This window comes from Electrophorus electricus, chromosome 14 (genome assembly GCF_041902795.1).
Source record: "Electrophorus electricus isolate QZ-2024a chromosome 14, ASM4190279v1, whole genome shotgun sequence".
NCBI lineage: Eukaryota > Metazoa > Chordata > Actinopteri > Gymnotiformes > Gymnotidae > Electrophorus > Electrophorus electricus.
In genome coordinates this window covers 16,504,726-16,520,060 of record NC_137510.1, presented here as the reverse complement: position 1 = coordinate 16,520,060, position 15,335 = coordinate 16,504,726, and the positions used below count along the sequence as shown (strand labels likewise).

The window sequence follows — 15,335 nt, the reverse complement described above, 5'->3', positions numbered from 1 at the left end:
TTACAATTCTTCTGCTCTGAAAATCACCAACATGAAAGCTGTCAAAACAGAAGTCAGAGAACCATCGGCAGTTGGCTTGGTCATAAAGCATATACAGTGTCAGCCTGAGGATTAAGAGACCTACATACGCAGGAAATCAAAGCTGCATCATCGACCTCATTTAAAACGTGTCATGCATACAGAAGACAGGCATATGTAAAACCACCACTTTGTCTGAAATTGATGCAAGAGTGGAAAAACAACCCTCCCACTCTCATCCGTGGCACTCCTACTTAATGATTTTTCTATTTTTTTCCATTTACTTTTTCATTGCTTTTCACTTCTGCCCTTTCTCATATTTGACAGTTGTTCATATACTGCTGAAACCTTAAGGCAACTTGTAAAAAAAGGTTTAGGAAAAGATTCAATACAAAGTAATTCATTCATATACCATCAAAAGGCAGAGCAGAACTTTGGATTGACCTAGTTTTGAAGTAAACTGGTATCCTTAAAATGTTCATTTTTAAGATACCCATCATCAGACCTCCCCATTTGTATGATCACTGGTCCTGAGCCTATTAGTCAATAAGCAGTTTGAAAAATAACTGGGTCTTCTTCATTTAACAGCACCAGGGTTTTAGGTTATGTGGAGTGAGTCACCATGTACCTACTGCACATATGGAGATGAAAATGACTTAATCAAGCAAGTATGCAAGCTGATGGGCATCAACATGGGCCTTTTCTACAGCCACATCTAGGAAAATTACTTGCTTTCATGCACAAGACTCAAGATTAGCACTGGCATCATTGCCAAACTCCCACCATTGATCATGCCTCAACACACTAGGCCACAACTTCAAAAAGCCAACCAGCATCCAAATGGAAAGTTACTTTAACAAGTCCAATTTTATATCCAGCTGCTACCCAAATAATACCAGCTGTTGGTGACCAACATTTCCATCACCTCCTATATACTGCGCTCCTGTGCCTGTGAACTCATGCACATTTATCATCAACAGACTAACCAACAGCCATGACCATGAGAAAATTATAGGAGGTTCAGGATTCAATTTTCAAACATGACTTTCACCAACATAGCTATAAAACCCTGACTTTTCACTTATATGGCTAGTAAATGTCCCTGATTGAAAGGACAGGATTGGAAAAAGGACAGAAAATGTCCTTTCCTGATTGGAAAGGACAGAAAGCGAACAACAATGTCCAGCGGGTTTACTGTGAGTGCCAGTCCCATTAATAGGCCGTCATCAGATAACAACTGTGGGAAGGGGGCCTGTTGCTTGGGAGATAAGAGCACAAGTGAGTGTGAGTGAGAGATGACTTGGGGGTTGGGTGCAAGCAGTTTGGCCAAAGCCCTTTGATGGTGCAAATGCTTATATAGTTACACCTGTGTTCTCAGCTGTCTTGGGTCACAGTGTGACCTCTCAGTTGCCTTATACATCAAGTGCAAACACAGGAAACACATTATCTATTCCATAACATTTGGGATTCCACAAGGACCAAGAGTCCTTGGTTGCAAGACCAAAGAGAAAACAAATGAAGATGTGACATAACATGTTAAAAAGGATCATTTTCACCCATAATAACCATGACTGTTTTACTTATTCAACAGAATGCAGCATTGAAATAAAACATTTATATAATAAAAAAGAATGCATAAGCCAGGCTGTTAGGTGTCATAACATGCTAATAAAGGAGCCCTAGGATTCCGCCTTAGGAGATAATGAGCTGTTGATAAGCAGGACAGCATGTCCCAGCACCCAACATTTAACTATTCCAGGACTGTTGGGAGTGACAGGGCTGTACTGGATTCACAGGACTTTCGTCCTGCTGTATATCCATCAGAGCCTTGTAAACTGTATACCATCCAACACCCCCTCCATTCTCTGTGAGTTAATCCATTGTCTTGGCATTGCCTTGCCACTGTCACTCTATCAGGAACACAGTCCTAAATATAACCCTTCCTTTACTTTCTCAGCACCAAACACACCGACAACTGATGCAAGGCTGAAACAAAAGCTACACTTTTCAACATGGCCACAAAGTCACTCAGATCAAAATTGCTCAAAGTCTATACTTTGAATTCTTCTTTGAAATAATGGTGGCAATGAAAAATAAATGTTGGCAGCCACTTGGAAAGGTCTGATGTGAGAGAAACCTGATCTGGGACCTGGAGGTGGTATGGTGGTGCTGCCCTCTGCTGTGCTAGAATTCCCTGGAGGACATATAAAAGACCTGAGGTCAGTGTCATACTGTTTAAAAGATTAATCAGTAAAAAAAAAAGTCTCCCCTAACATGCCCAAGCCAATACAATAAGTATAATTTTCAAAAACTGAGACCGTCACAAACCTGTCCATACGACAAGATGGGCTACTGCACTCAAAGAGGCAATGGGGTAACAGTGAGAATGTGTGCAATCTCTCAACTATCATAAAAATGTGTCTCAGACATCTGTGGAAGTGATCACAGTGCAATGCTGTATCCACAATTTACTTCTTAAAAACTGCAAAACATACCGGGCATGTAGCTATGTATTACTAAGTAATTTCCTTCAGACAAGAGCAATAAAATGAAGATACATCAAATGAGGTTTGGGGAGAGGACAAGACACACTGTAGACATAAACTGAGGAAGCAATGGTGCTGGGATGGGTCTGTATTCTGGAGGTCAAGGTGCTTGTGCCTATTTCCAGAGCCCAAGGGAATGCAGACACAACCACAAAGACCCTCGCCACACCGTCTCTGTGGAAAAAAGGCAGCTCCAGATCCAGCTGTACCACCTGAGAGGATATTTCAGTTAAGGAGGAGTACCCAGGGATACACGTTGCAAGTTCTGCAATGCTGCTCGATTCTGGTTCCCAATTTGTAATATTATGACATTTGTACTATCATTTACAGGTAATCTTGAGGAATAAAGATGAGGCTTTATATATGCCTTTGTTTTTGTTATCTTGCTCTAAAGAAATAAACAAAATATTTTAGAAGAAATAAATGGCGTTGTTTAAAATTAAAACTAGATTTGCATTGATGTCTGAATGGAACTTGAAATCCAACATTAAGCCACTTCTGTATTAGAATCAATCCCTAACAACTGGCATGAATATATGATAAGTGATGTCTCAGTGCAGAAACCATATCCCAATCAAGTAAATTACTAAATTATTTGATTGGAAATCTGTCTCTGATAAATAGCCTGGGGGTGGGTTAATCCTACTATGTGGGTCTGTTAACAATAACATCTGTGAAACATGTTTTGAGGCTGTATGGGCCTACAGACATAGCCCAAACACCCTTTTAGAGTTGTGGACAGACATGACAGTCGCTTTGATAGTTTTATTCCACAAACCACTAGCTCCTGTACTTCAATTTACATTATTCACATACAGTTGTACCCAGTAGTTACAATTGTCCTCACATTAAATAACTAAACATTAAAAACAAAATAGCCAAAGCACTTCTCATTTAAACTCATAAGGATAAGAAGAAAAACAGCCATAAATCATTTAGTCGTCATGTGTTTATATCTTTTGCTCTGATCACGAAGCCGCATGAAGTGGTCTGCCTTAAGGTGCATGCTCAGACCACTGAGTGGGCTGTGCTAGTGACACAGATGACTCCTCGGTGGGTGGTAACACTTGGTTTACTTAAGCTTGACTTGAGCATGGCTTCTCACAGTTGCACCCTTTTGTCGATGGGAGCTTCAGATCATAGCAATGCCTAGTACAATCTAAACAGCAGTTAGTGATTGGTTTGGCACAGGTCTGGTCAGCCTGTGCTTCATCACAGACACGAGGTTCGGGAGTTGTGCAGATGGAAGATGCGCCTCCATCCAGCTGAGGCTCAGAGCACCTCTGCAGGGAACAGAAAAAGCACAGAGATGGAATTAGAAGCAAAACCATGTTTAAAGCAGATCACAAGCACTAGGCCATACTGTAGAAATCTCAAACACGGTATCATGCAACATGTTGCATTCATATGGGCTCTTATCAGGAAACAAAAACATGTTTGTGTTTTGTTAGAATATTCTGGGCCTCTGCTCTCCGTCTAATGGAAGTAATGAAGCACCAAACAGACAAAAATGCCACATGTTTTTACAAAATCATGTGCACAAACTAAATTTGTGAGATATTATATGCACAAATTATGACAAACAGCAGGAGACTTTAAGAATCCAGCGCTAACATTACAACAAGGACTGAATGTCAGCTAGGGCAGAGCAGGACAAAGCACCACATATAAATGCAGACTGAAAATGCTGGTTTATGGGAGTTGACCGCCCTGAGGTGTGACCTCCTTTGTGTTTGCTTTGGTGGTAATTTACAATCGGAGCCTGTCCGCAGTGCAGCAACTGGTGCTCTGGGCAGAAGAGAGGGGGTGGGGGCAGCTGGTAGTAATGCTGACTATTTCAGAAAGAGGAGGCCTAGAGGGCATACCAGAGCCAGGCTCCTGTTTCCAACCTTGACTGCCCGTGAGGCCAGATTAGGATACCTCACCACCCCTCTAGCAATGCAGCGCATGGCAGAGCTCCCATAGAGAATGTCTGCCAGGCTCTTTGCTCCTTTGCATCAGCTCAATGTCAGGCAGCCATCCCCATCCCAAGGGATTAAGGTACACCTGCTGTGACATCAACACCCAAGAGGACCAGGCGAAGAGACAGCTCATAGGACTCATGCCAAGGCTAACACTTCAGATATGTGGTGCCATACGGTGCCAGTGACATGGCCAGGCCTACAAACTGAACTTAAAATGTAAAAGGTTTAATGTGTACTAAGGGATCTGTCCCATGCTGCTGTTCTCGCTCTGCCTGGAGAATGTTCACACTGCAGTCTACAGTAAGCAATGGCCAACCTTAAGAATGGTACATTATGGACAGTTTCAGAGGAGATGCACATTACAGAGATGACAGCAGTTTGACACACTGCATCTGGCATCATGGCATTTCCCAACCCACATTATGTTCATCAGCAGGCAGGAAATTCTTCCTTTAGAAAACTGAACGGAATCACAGCTTAAACAAGTTCAACAAGTTGGGTTTCTCGAATAAACAGTCGTCAAGTTCCTAGGAACTGACATATCTAGGCATCGAAGTTGGGGTAGAAACACAGTCCACATCACCAACAGAACACTACAGAGAACGTTATTTCTATAGTAGCTGACGAACTTCAACTTTTGACAGGTCCTAATGATCCAATTCTTTACAGTAATCCTCAAGACCATCCTAGCTTCATCAATAACCATCTGCTTTGGATCCTCCACAACAGTGAGCCAAACTCCAACGTAAAGACAACAGAGACGCTGTAGTCTTGAGTATTTTTTTCCTATTTATTTGTGTTTATTATTTTATTTACTCCCCTTTAGTTTTAATATGTTATTTTTATCTTGATATATGTAAATAGTCTGGGTACTTGTCTGGTCTATTTAGTTACACATCAGCAATGTGCACCCTCACAAAGACAAATTCCTTGTATGTGTAACATACTTGGTTACATAAATGTTGATACTGAATGAAGCAAAACTGCTGTGAGAAAACACTGAGATTTGAAATTAATATGACATGTAAAACCATATGCCGTGTAAAGAACAATTTGGAGTCCAAATTACACATGTGACAATCAAACAAATTCTACCAATTTGAAATGTATCAGAAAACTATTCCCCGAATTGTAACAGCACAGTTTGCCTGTTTTAAAGACATAAAAGCTCTATCAGACAGAAGAACCAGTGGAGAAAAACTCTGACTCATTGACAGGGATAGTTTCATGGAAGAATGACTTGAGTCATTTTTGCACATCTGAACAGGTTTAGCTTCTTAGGGAGGATACATTCTACCTACATTTCCTACTCTAATAAGGTTAGTCTGAAAAGGTCACTTCTTCTTGACGTTAACAAAAGAAATGTTAGAAGTGTGTATAACAGCTAGATGTGTGCGTTGTCTTCTATGAAAAGTTAAGCCTACTGCCTTATTAGTAAAACACACAGACATGTGCTTCCATTCCTGTCAACCATTTATACATTGCTGAACAAAAACAAGCCAATATATCCAGTCTCACCTGCAGCATGCTGAGGCTTTATTGGGCCTGCTTTCTTCAGAAAGGAACTCCCACCATCAAAAGCTACAATTGGCTCATCAGGTATGTTAGTGTCTGACTTCTCCTGCCCACTGCTGTTGGTGTTGTTCTGATTGGACAACTGGAAAATCTCTTTATAGGGGGATGCCTCGCCAATTGAAGACAAGCCATTCTCATGTTGGGATGGCTGAATGCCATTCATCACAAAGACTGAAGAACTGAGAACAGGAAATGGGCAAGTTGCAGTGTTTGGACAGAAACAATCCCTCAGGTACAGACACATAGAAATAGACTGGCTTTACTAAAGCAATGGTTCCCAATCCAGTCATGTACAATTTATTGTTGTATTCCAGTTTCAAAAATATCCAAGTCATTTTGAGTACCTCACTCAGATACAAAAAATATATATAGGCTGAGCTTAAGAACTGCACAGTTCTTAAGAACTGTACAGTGGACCTCTGTTTGGTTTAATAACAATCTACAAATGCAAAGTACAATTCTCTGTTTAAACACTTGAAAAATGTGTTACAAACAGACATCTTCGCACCCAAATCAAGTGCTTAAACACTGATCACTTGCTCACAGAAAGGTTTAAAAACAAGTATATTGTTACTTGCCCCTCTTTCATGCCAGTTTGTGAATGGCTCTCCTTTTTCAGCTCTGTATTTGGATGGGAGTCACCTGATGCTGTAAGAGAAAATATCATAATGTCACTCCTATAAATGAACTCTCATTCTCTCCCTTAGCCACTTGGCTATAAGCTTGTCAAAACAATCACTCACATCATCTGGATTCATTTAACAAATTCTGAAAGCACTCACTGTACTTTCTAGTTGATGACAGATCTTGGCATACCACTTTTATTTGAAAAGAAAATGCTCAAACTATGCATCTACTCCATCCATTTTATCTATTCCATCCTCATGGACTGCAGCTATGTTTAGGTGCACCTATCCAGTTGCTTGATTAGAGGAGAAGGAATGGCTCCAACTACCATGTACCATATCAGTGTCATGTAATGGATTTAGCAATGAAGCTGTGTTGCGCCCCATTCCTAAGAACTCATTTCATCAGAACTGCAATACTGATAAGATCTATAAGGTAGGAAGCATGGAGAAACTGTATGTCCTATGCAGGTCCCTGTGTGAGTTCTTTAAGACAACATGCTAAGTAAACAGGACATAATACATGTGACTCACAACACAGTAACTCAACCCTGAAGAAATACCCAAAAGACAACCCACTTGCCCATAACAGCAGATGTGTTTTATGAGGTTTGGCTATTCAGCAAACATGCAACATAATGCTGATTCCGTTACAATAGCATCTCTCATGCATAGAATTTACTGATTGTGCAACAAAGGTAAAAGACTCTTGAGCAACTAGCCTACCAACAGACACAAAATGAATTAGGACAGAAAAGGACATAATGGTAATGGGGGTTACAAATTTCCATTCAGCCCTAGAATAAATTTTTAACAATGCCAAGGACTGAGAAAGAACTTGAAAAGCTTTTTTCTAGTAATAAAAAAGGAAATGCTTTAAGCTTGTCAGTCTTTTACCTTTACTGCTCTCCAGTTCAGGTTTGGCACTTCCACCACTGACTTGCGAAGAAGGGGAAGATTGTGTGTCCTTCTGTAGAGAGAAGGGAAGTGGAAACAAAATTAGGTTAGGAGCTCAAGGCCAACTTATGTGGAAAGGCATCTCCAAATGAGAACCGTACCTTCTCTCCTGCGTCTGTTCTGCGTGTTCTTTTCATTATCTCCTCCAGGCGCTGGTGAAAAGGGGAAAAAAAAGAATCATGAAAAGCATCCAAAGGCAATAAATAAATAAAAATCAATCAGATTGCAACACTGAATGCCCTTGTCTCCTTCTCCGCAAGAGTATGTGTTTTGATACAACATGAACACAGTGCAACAATAAGTCTTCCCTAGGGACAACAGTACTGGGTTTGGAACAATAAGGCATCAAGCCAAGCTCTTTGGCAGAAACATGTGCAGACATATATAAAATCCCTCTGAAGTCCAAAAGCTGATGGGACAAAGGAACACCGAGTGGTTCTATTGAAAGATGCTCTGTTCTAGTGGGTCTGCTGGCACTGGAGCTGGAGCTGGTGCGGTCAGATAGAGAGGCTGCCTGTGTCTGGTAAACAGAAATGCTAGGCTCCTCGCTCTGGGGCTAAAGCAAGCCACTGAGCGCCTTTATGGTGGTGTATCGGAGTCATACTCCCCCTGTGCCAGACCCAGTAATTAGCTGCTCTTTAGGGGCTACTTCTACAAAGTCATGCCAGTCCTGTGGGAGTAAGTGGATTGATGCATCATGATGGTAATGCTCCATGTTTACACAGAACAGAAATAAACATCCCTCCTCAGTGGAGGTCTAAAGGCGATATGCCAATATTGGGGCCCAGGCCAGGGGTGCCTCTGCAAGGGGCTTCTCAGTCTCCAACCTTCTTCCTGGCCAGCCTCTCCTGCTCCTCCTTCTGGAAGTGCTTCTCCCGCTCCAGACGCTGCTTCTCTGCCTGCTCCAGTGCCCTCAGCTCAGCCTCCTCTCTCTGTAACACATGCAGTAATAACACGACAGAAATGTTGGGCTACTGCTGACCAGTGCATTTCAAAACAAACATATTCCTTTATGGGTTTCCACTACTTTAATTCCCCATGTAATGTATGTATACCTCAGATACACATAAGATTGAATTTGAGTTTATGTATTGTATTGTTCACCATGTTGAACACAAGGTGGTGCCAGTGCTGAAAAGAATAAAGACTGGCACCTCAAAGACGGCTCCATCTGCACAGATCATCCAGAGTGTAAAGGCCAACAAACATTTTATTTATGGATTTTTCTTCCTGTGCAAACTGGCAATTATAAGGTCTATGAGCAAAAACACAGGCCAATTTATCCATCTGGTGCATGTGTGTGGGGTGGGGGGGGGGTGTTACACATAAAGGAGGTATGCTCTATCCTACTATTTCTGTCTTGGTTATCATGGTTAAATCCAATACAGAACAGAATGAATGCCCCACAAATGACTTGCATTAAAATTTACCCTTAAATCATTCCTATCTTAGGCAAAGTAGAGTTGGGAATGCCCAACACACTACGACAAACACAATTATTTTACTTCTTTTCAAACACATTACATACATTTATCAGATGCTCTTATCCAGAGCGACTTACAAAAGTGCTGTCAATTACTCATAGAATACATTCTAGCCAGTACAGTAGGTTAAAGTCCACAAAATGGTTGCTCAGTCTTTTTAATATAATCTGCAGTTCTGACTGTTGAGAAATAAAAGTGCATGCAGACGTCACCCAGCATTCTAGTGGCTGACTGCCACTGTGGGCACAAAGTTTTTTCCTCCTCAGAACTCTCCCCAGAGCTCCACTTGGCTGGCTTCCCTAGACTGATCTGGGACCAGCTGATGACCAGAAACTCCCCAGGCCTGTACTGAAAAATGGGGTTGAGAGAGTAGGTATAGAGTGGGCTGAAAGGCAGCAGAGGTGAACTGAACCTGTCTGTGGAGCCGCTGGTTCTCCTCCTGTTGGGCCCTCACTCTCTCCTGAGCCTCCTTCTCCTGCTGCAGACGCTGAACTTCATCCCTCAGCCTCTGCTGCTCCGCCAAGAGCTGCTCTTCCTCCTCCCTCCGCTCCCTCTCCTTTGCCTCTTGTGCTACCCGCTGCTCCTGCTCCAACCTGCCATACACACATACATACAGAAGCAATCAGTAAACTTGTATCATAATGGCATTCTTAGCACAAAGAAGAAAAAAAAAAAATCAGTCTTTTAAACAAAAAATAGGCTCGACTAGGAATGTCTCAGATTAGGCAATCTGTGCATGTTCCAGGCATTTATGTATGCAGGACATTATAAAGTGTACTCAGTGAAATGTGGGGAAACAGAGAGATTCTAAAAATAAGCGGATCCACAGTGGATATCGGGGCAGGGCCACTGTATCCTGGAACTCTCATTACACTTGTGCCAAAGGCCTGCCTGCCTCATAAACACCATCACAAACAACTGAACTGGCCTTCTTTAAACATCAACAGCTCCTCACCACAGGCAAATCACACACCACTGAAGGACAACTTATTCTGCTACATAGCACAGCTTTAATATAAGGCCTCACATGCAAACTAGTTTTTTCCTAGATCAGATTTTTTTTTAAGCACAATTTAAACTGAGCTTTATTATTATTATTATTATTATTATTATTATTATTATTATTATTATTATTATTATTATTATTATTATTATAACCATCATTGTGCATGCTGTTGAGAGAAAATGTGGGAGCATGCAATGCCAAATGTTCAAATCTAAACACCTGGACATGCTGTAAAGTGTGTCCTTTACTGGAACCTGAAAAAACCTTGAAAGTCATGGTATCTCATGGAAGTGTGCTGCGAGGCTAAGGCAGTGTGTGTGTTCTCAGACTCTGATGCTCACCTCTCCCTTTCCTCCTGATACCGACGCTCCTGTTCCTCCCGCTCCCTCTGCTCACGTGCCTGCCGTCTCTTCTCAGCCAGGATGCGGGCAGCCTCCTCTGGATCGTTGGTTCCAGCCATGGGCTTGGCAGGAGAATGGGATGAAGAGGTTACAGGAATGCTGGAATTGGTACGGGAGTGCTCAGAAACAAAGGACATCTCCTCCTTGACTGGAGCACTGGGGCAGGGAGGGGTGTCAGGGGCAGCAGACAAAACATCTGCAGGTACAGGAGAGGAGGCTGGATGAGAGAACAAGAGAGATATGAGAGAGTGAAAAAAGGGAGAGAGAGAGAGAGAATATTATACAAATTGAAAGTGCAAAAGAAAAACAATTCACCATTAAGTGGGAAAGGCATTCCTTAAGGCAGGGATCTGGGTCTCCTGCTGGAATGAACGGGAGCTGAGTGGTAGTTAGTAAATGGTACAGTCATTAGTATATGATTCAGTTATTACTACAGCTACCAGGGCTGGAGCAGATACAGCCATTCTCTTAACGAGCTGCCTACACTCTTGAGCCTAATTAACAGCCATATAATCCACTTGTATTGTAGCTTCTGTAACACACACACACACACACACACACACACACACACCCCATTTATTCATTTTTGTAGCCTGTAGCTGTGTGATTAAAGTCCAATGCAGCAAACTAAATCTAATACAAAAGCTAAGAAAAGTGGATGATGTAGCCAGAACACACTGATGCAATAATGCTCCAGTAATGAAGATAATTCTAATTACAGCAGTCAGTCCAGAGCTGAGGTAAAGATAACACTCACTGCACGCATCATTTGGAATGGCTGGGTCGTTGTTGTCTTGGGCTTGCTCAGCAGAGGTGGGTGCATTGGTGTCCCCCTCCACCCAGACAGGTGTCTTGGCCCTCTTAATCTGTGCCTTCAGGGTGCTGGGGCTGGCCTTGGCTGATGAGGGTCTGAGGGAATCTGCAGGGTTGGATGAGGCAGGCCTACCTCTGGACGTGACGGGAGAGGCGGCCCTGCCTTTGGGCGTGACGGGAGAGGCGGCCCTGCCTTTGGGCGTGACGGGAGAGGCGGCCCTGCCTTTGGGCGTGACGGGAGAGGCGGCCCTGCCTTTGGGCGTGACGGGAGAGGCCGCCCTGCCTTTGGGCGTGACGGGAGAGGCCGCCCTGCCTTTGGGCGTGACGGGAGAGGCCGCCCTGCCTTTGGGCGTGACGGGAGAGGCCGCCCTGCCTTTGGGCGTGATGGGAGAGGCCGCCCTGCCTTTGGGCGTGACGGGAGAGGCCGCCCTGCCTTTGGGCGTGACGGGAGAGGCCGCCCTGCCTTTGGGCGTGACGGGAGAGGCCGCCCTGCCTTTGGGCGTGACGGGAGAGGCCGCCCTGCCTTTGGGCGTGACGGGAGAGGCCGCCCTGCCTTTGGGCGTGATGGGAGAAGATGCCTGTTGCTTCGATAAGGGGCTAGGGCTGGAAACAGGAGAGAAGGAGGCCTTAAAATATCTGCATCCCATCATGACAACTGAGTAGATGTACTTAACCTAATGATTTTAATGGTGAGTTCTTTATTCAATGTCACAGTCTTCTATGCAGTATGGTGATGACGGGTTCGTCATCACAGTTACAATATTACAAAAGGTAAAATAACAGTTAGCAAATTAGAAACGAGTCCTTCAGTTAGGTGTGCGTTACCTGGGCTCAGCTTTGCTTCTTATAGGCGGTATGGACTGTCTCTTCTTCAGCACCTTCTCTTTGGTGATGGCATTCTTCTCCTTTTCATTTTCTCGTTCCTTCTTCTTTTTATCCATCTGCCAAGAAACAAACAATAGGCACTACTGAAACAATATCAATATTATAGTCATAGGGTACTTCGTGGTGGCAGGGTTCAGCTGACCTACAGAGGCGAACACATGAATGAATATATCTATTTATTTATTTATTTGTCTATTTATTTATTTATATCATATCGCTGAGAGAACCACAAAATGAATGGGTGTTTTGTGTGTGTGTGTGTGTGTGTGTGTGTCTGTGTGTATATCTGTCTGTGAATATGTGTGTGCGTATGCGTTGAGCACAAAAAAATGAGCATACAGGCGTGGAATCTCCACGGCGTTGGCGCTGGGTGATGTCTGGCGTGCTGATCGTGACTCTCCAGCGTTCAGAGCACCGGTGTGAACGTTGGGAACATGCTGTGAGCGGACTTGCTGAAGCAGAACGAGGGCACACTGGAGACTCTAGAAGATATAGATATATACACACACATGCGCATTCATATGTTTACACACAACAGCACATGTATGCACAAACACATATTTGCAAAAAGCAAATATAAAATGTATAGAATGTTCTGTCCACTGTGGCTTTTCCTCATATGCTTCATGTTTACCATATTGGAAATGCTGCATCACAATCATTGCCTGTAAGCAGTCTTACCTGTGTGCTGACAGGCTGCAAGACCATATAAACTTGTTACTTACGGGAGTCCTTGCCGCTACTCAGCACGCTGGCTGCACTGCGACTGCGTGCCAGGAAGGACAGAGTAGGTGTCATCAGGCGGTCCACAATGCTGCTCTCCCACGGACTCAACTCTAACCTGCGTGCTGCAGAAGGAGAGAAACGTCAGCATACACACACACACACACCCACACACACACACACCAGACACATGCTTTAAAGAAATAAAGGATCAAGACCTCCTCATCCACTCTCAGTCTAAAAGGAGCCACCTTACAGTTATATACAGACACTATATAAAATCAACAGTATACTCTCACCAGGCCCTTTGTTAGAATCTCTATATTAGAAACACAATAAAAGGTGTGCAGTTCTGGTCTGTATCATGCGCTAGGCACAGTTTGTGTTAGGATTCTCTAGCCCTTAAATGGTGACAGTGACATCTGCTATGCCTGACAAACAAAAACTCCACAGCCGTACCACTACCACGTCATGCTGTGCTGAGAAGTGTCCAAACCTCAAACACCATCTGCTCAGCAATGGTCATGTGGTCTAGTGATGAACAGGCAAGAGGGTGGATGATACAGATAAAGAGGGTAGTTTGTGCACATAAAGAGATGTACTGTAGATGGTAATTGTACATAAAATGAACCCATGACATAGATGTACCTACTAAAATAGCCAGTGAGTAAAGGCTTCTAATAAAGTGTCTGGTGAATATATGTAGATTAAACTGATTCCACCACAGTTTGGGGTAAGCAAGGATGCTCACAGAGGTCAAGATGAAACATACACTGTAATATTAGCATGCTATGCTATGAATGCTACATAATAACTAGAAACAAGTGCATAACACCCAATCAATAAAAAAATAGTGAGGTCATACTCAAGATCAACAAACATTTCCCAAGGCACAGAAAAGGAAACAAAGATTAATAGTTAACTATCATAAACTAAACACATGAATCGAATGTCAGGGAGGTTGAAACAAAGAAAATGGATATCCATAAAACAGCAAGGCAAAAAAAAAAACAACAAAAAAAACAAAAAAAAAACTAAACAAAACACTTAAATAAAGTTGCCAGTGGGATCATATCAATCATACAGTATATTATATACTACAAATAATGCCAACATTTTAAGAAAGCAAGAGAAAGAAAAGAAAGATTTTGTTGTGTAGATGGGTCACCTTGGTACTGTGCAGATTTCACGGCTGTCTCAGCAGCTATATACACTCCATTTTGGTTCAACTCACTTGAATATGTTCCACTTTTTAGTTCTGGCACATGCACTACATAGACTGGCCTACTTAATGAATGAAAAAGAATTACTCTCACAAAAAGCTGCTTGGCTTGATTAACCAAGCATGAGCCATGGGCTGCACTTAAAATCATACATTATTATCATTGGGTTTAAAACATTCAATACACTGAACACAATGAAACAGGTCTGTTTATGAAATTTAGACCAGGATGAATAAAGAAAGAAAAGGAGACAGAATCAGCCACCACCAAAAATGAACCATTCAGACGATGGAGCCCCACAACAAGCAACAGGGGGGAGGTCCAACATGGAATGTGGGGGGAACGGAGCATATACAGACCGGACATGAAAATTCATACATTCACACTTGAGTATGAATGTATAAATGTCAGAATCTATCAAACTCAAGACCCATAACAGCTGGAGAGTCTGGGCAGGAAAAATGATTCAGTGATTGCCCAGAACAGGCAGGTGATTCAAGACCAAATGAAAATCATATAAAGATAAAACAAATGATAAAATGTGAGGGGAGGAATCAGAGACAGCAAGGGGGTGGAATCAAGTCTAGGGGGGGGCATGGCCTTACTTCTGCTGGGGGAGTTCCAGAGGGTGGCAGAGGATTTGGAGAGGCGCTTGTTTAGAACAGAGTCCACGTGTTTGGGCAGGTTGACCGCAGATACTGAGCATCGGCCTGTAAAAGCCAAAGAATAGCGTACACACACAACGTTGGCTCCTGCAGAGGTCTGAGGTGCTGAGGTGCCCAGCAGCAAGCCATGAAGCACACATGCATTATAAACCAATGTGGTACTCATAAATGACGGCTGCACAAAGGACCTTCTGGAAAACTTTCCAAACATACGCTTTTCATCACCACATAAAAAAACAAGAATTGACTCTTAGCTGAGACCCTGCATTCATATAAAGTAATGAAGCACCATTGACAGAAATAAAACCCTACCAGCAGTGGTTTTCAGGATATTTTACATCAACAAGAATTTGTGCACAGGAAATAACCATTACTATCAAAGCACAGTGTCATCTGGCATTTACAGGTAACATTTCATTGGCTAAGCTTTAGGCCAATGTTTATCAAGT

At 42.8% G+C, this 15,335-nt stretch overlaps 1 protein-coding gene across 5 annotated transcripts in view; it reads right to left on the bottom strand.

The window, feature by feature from the left end:
• Window positions 1–3,315: 3,315 nt before the first annotated feature.
• map7d1a (MAP7 domain containing 1a) overlaps window positions 3,316–15,335 on the bottom strand; it is a 31,117-nt gene continuing 19,097 nt past the window's right edge. For 4 of the 5 annotated variants that reach the window (XM_081696119.1, XM_027001551.3, XM_081696121.1 and 1 more), the window contains 13 exons: window positions 14,827–14,931; window positions 13,001–13,123; window positions 12,615–12,757; window positions 12,216–12,331; window positions 11,335–11,993; window positions 10,518–10,794; window positions 9,583–9,763; window positions 8,514–8,618; window positions 7,788–7,838; window positions 7,627–7,699; window positions 6,682–6,751; window positions 6,047–6,282; window positions 3,316–3,847 (listed from right to left, as the gene is read on the bottom strand). In XM_081696119.1, the coding sequence (XP_081552245.1) occupies window positions 3,837–3,847; window positions 6,047–6,282; window positions 6,682–6,751; window positions 7,627–7,699; window positions 7,788–7,838; window positions 8,514–8,618; window positions 9,583–9,763; window positions 10,518–10,794; window positions 11,335–11,993; window positions 12,216–12,331; window positions 12,615–12,757; window positions 13,001–13,123; window positions 14,827–14,931 (2,150 nt within the window). In that variant the 3' untranslated portion in view covers window positions 3,316–3,836. The remainder of the gene's footprint in view (window positions 3,848–6,046; window positions 6,283–6,681; window positions 6,752–7,626; window positions 7,700–7,787; window positions 7,839–8,513; window positions 8,619–9,582; window positions 9,764–10,517; window positions 10,795–11,334; window positions 11,994–12,215; window positions 12,332–12,614; window positions 12,758–13,000; window positions 13,124–14,826; window positions 14,932–15,335) is intronic. The other variant, XM_081696120.1, reaches the window with a different exon arrangement.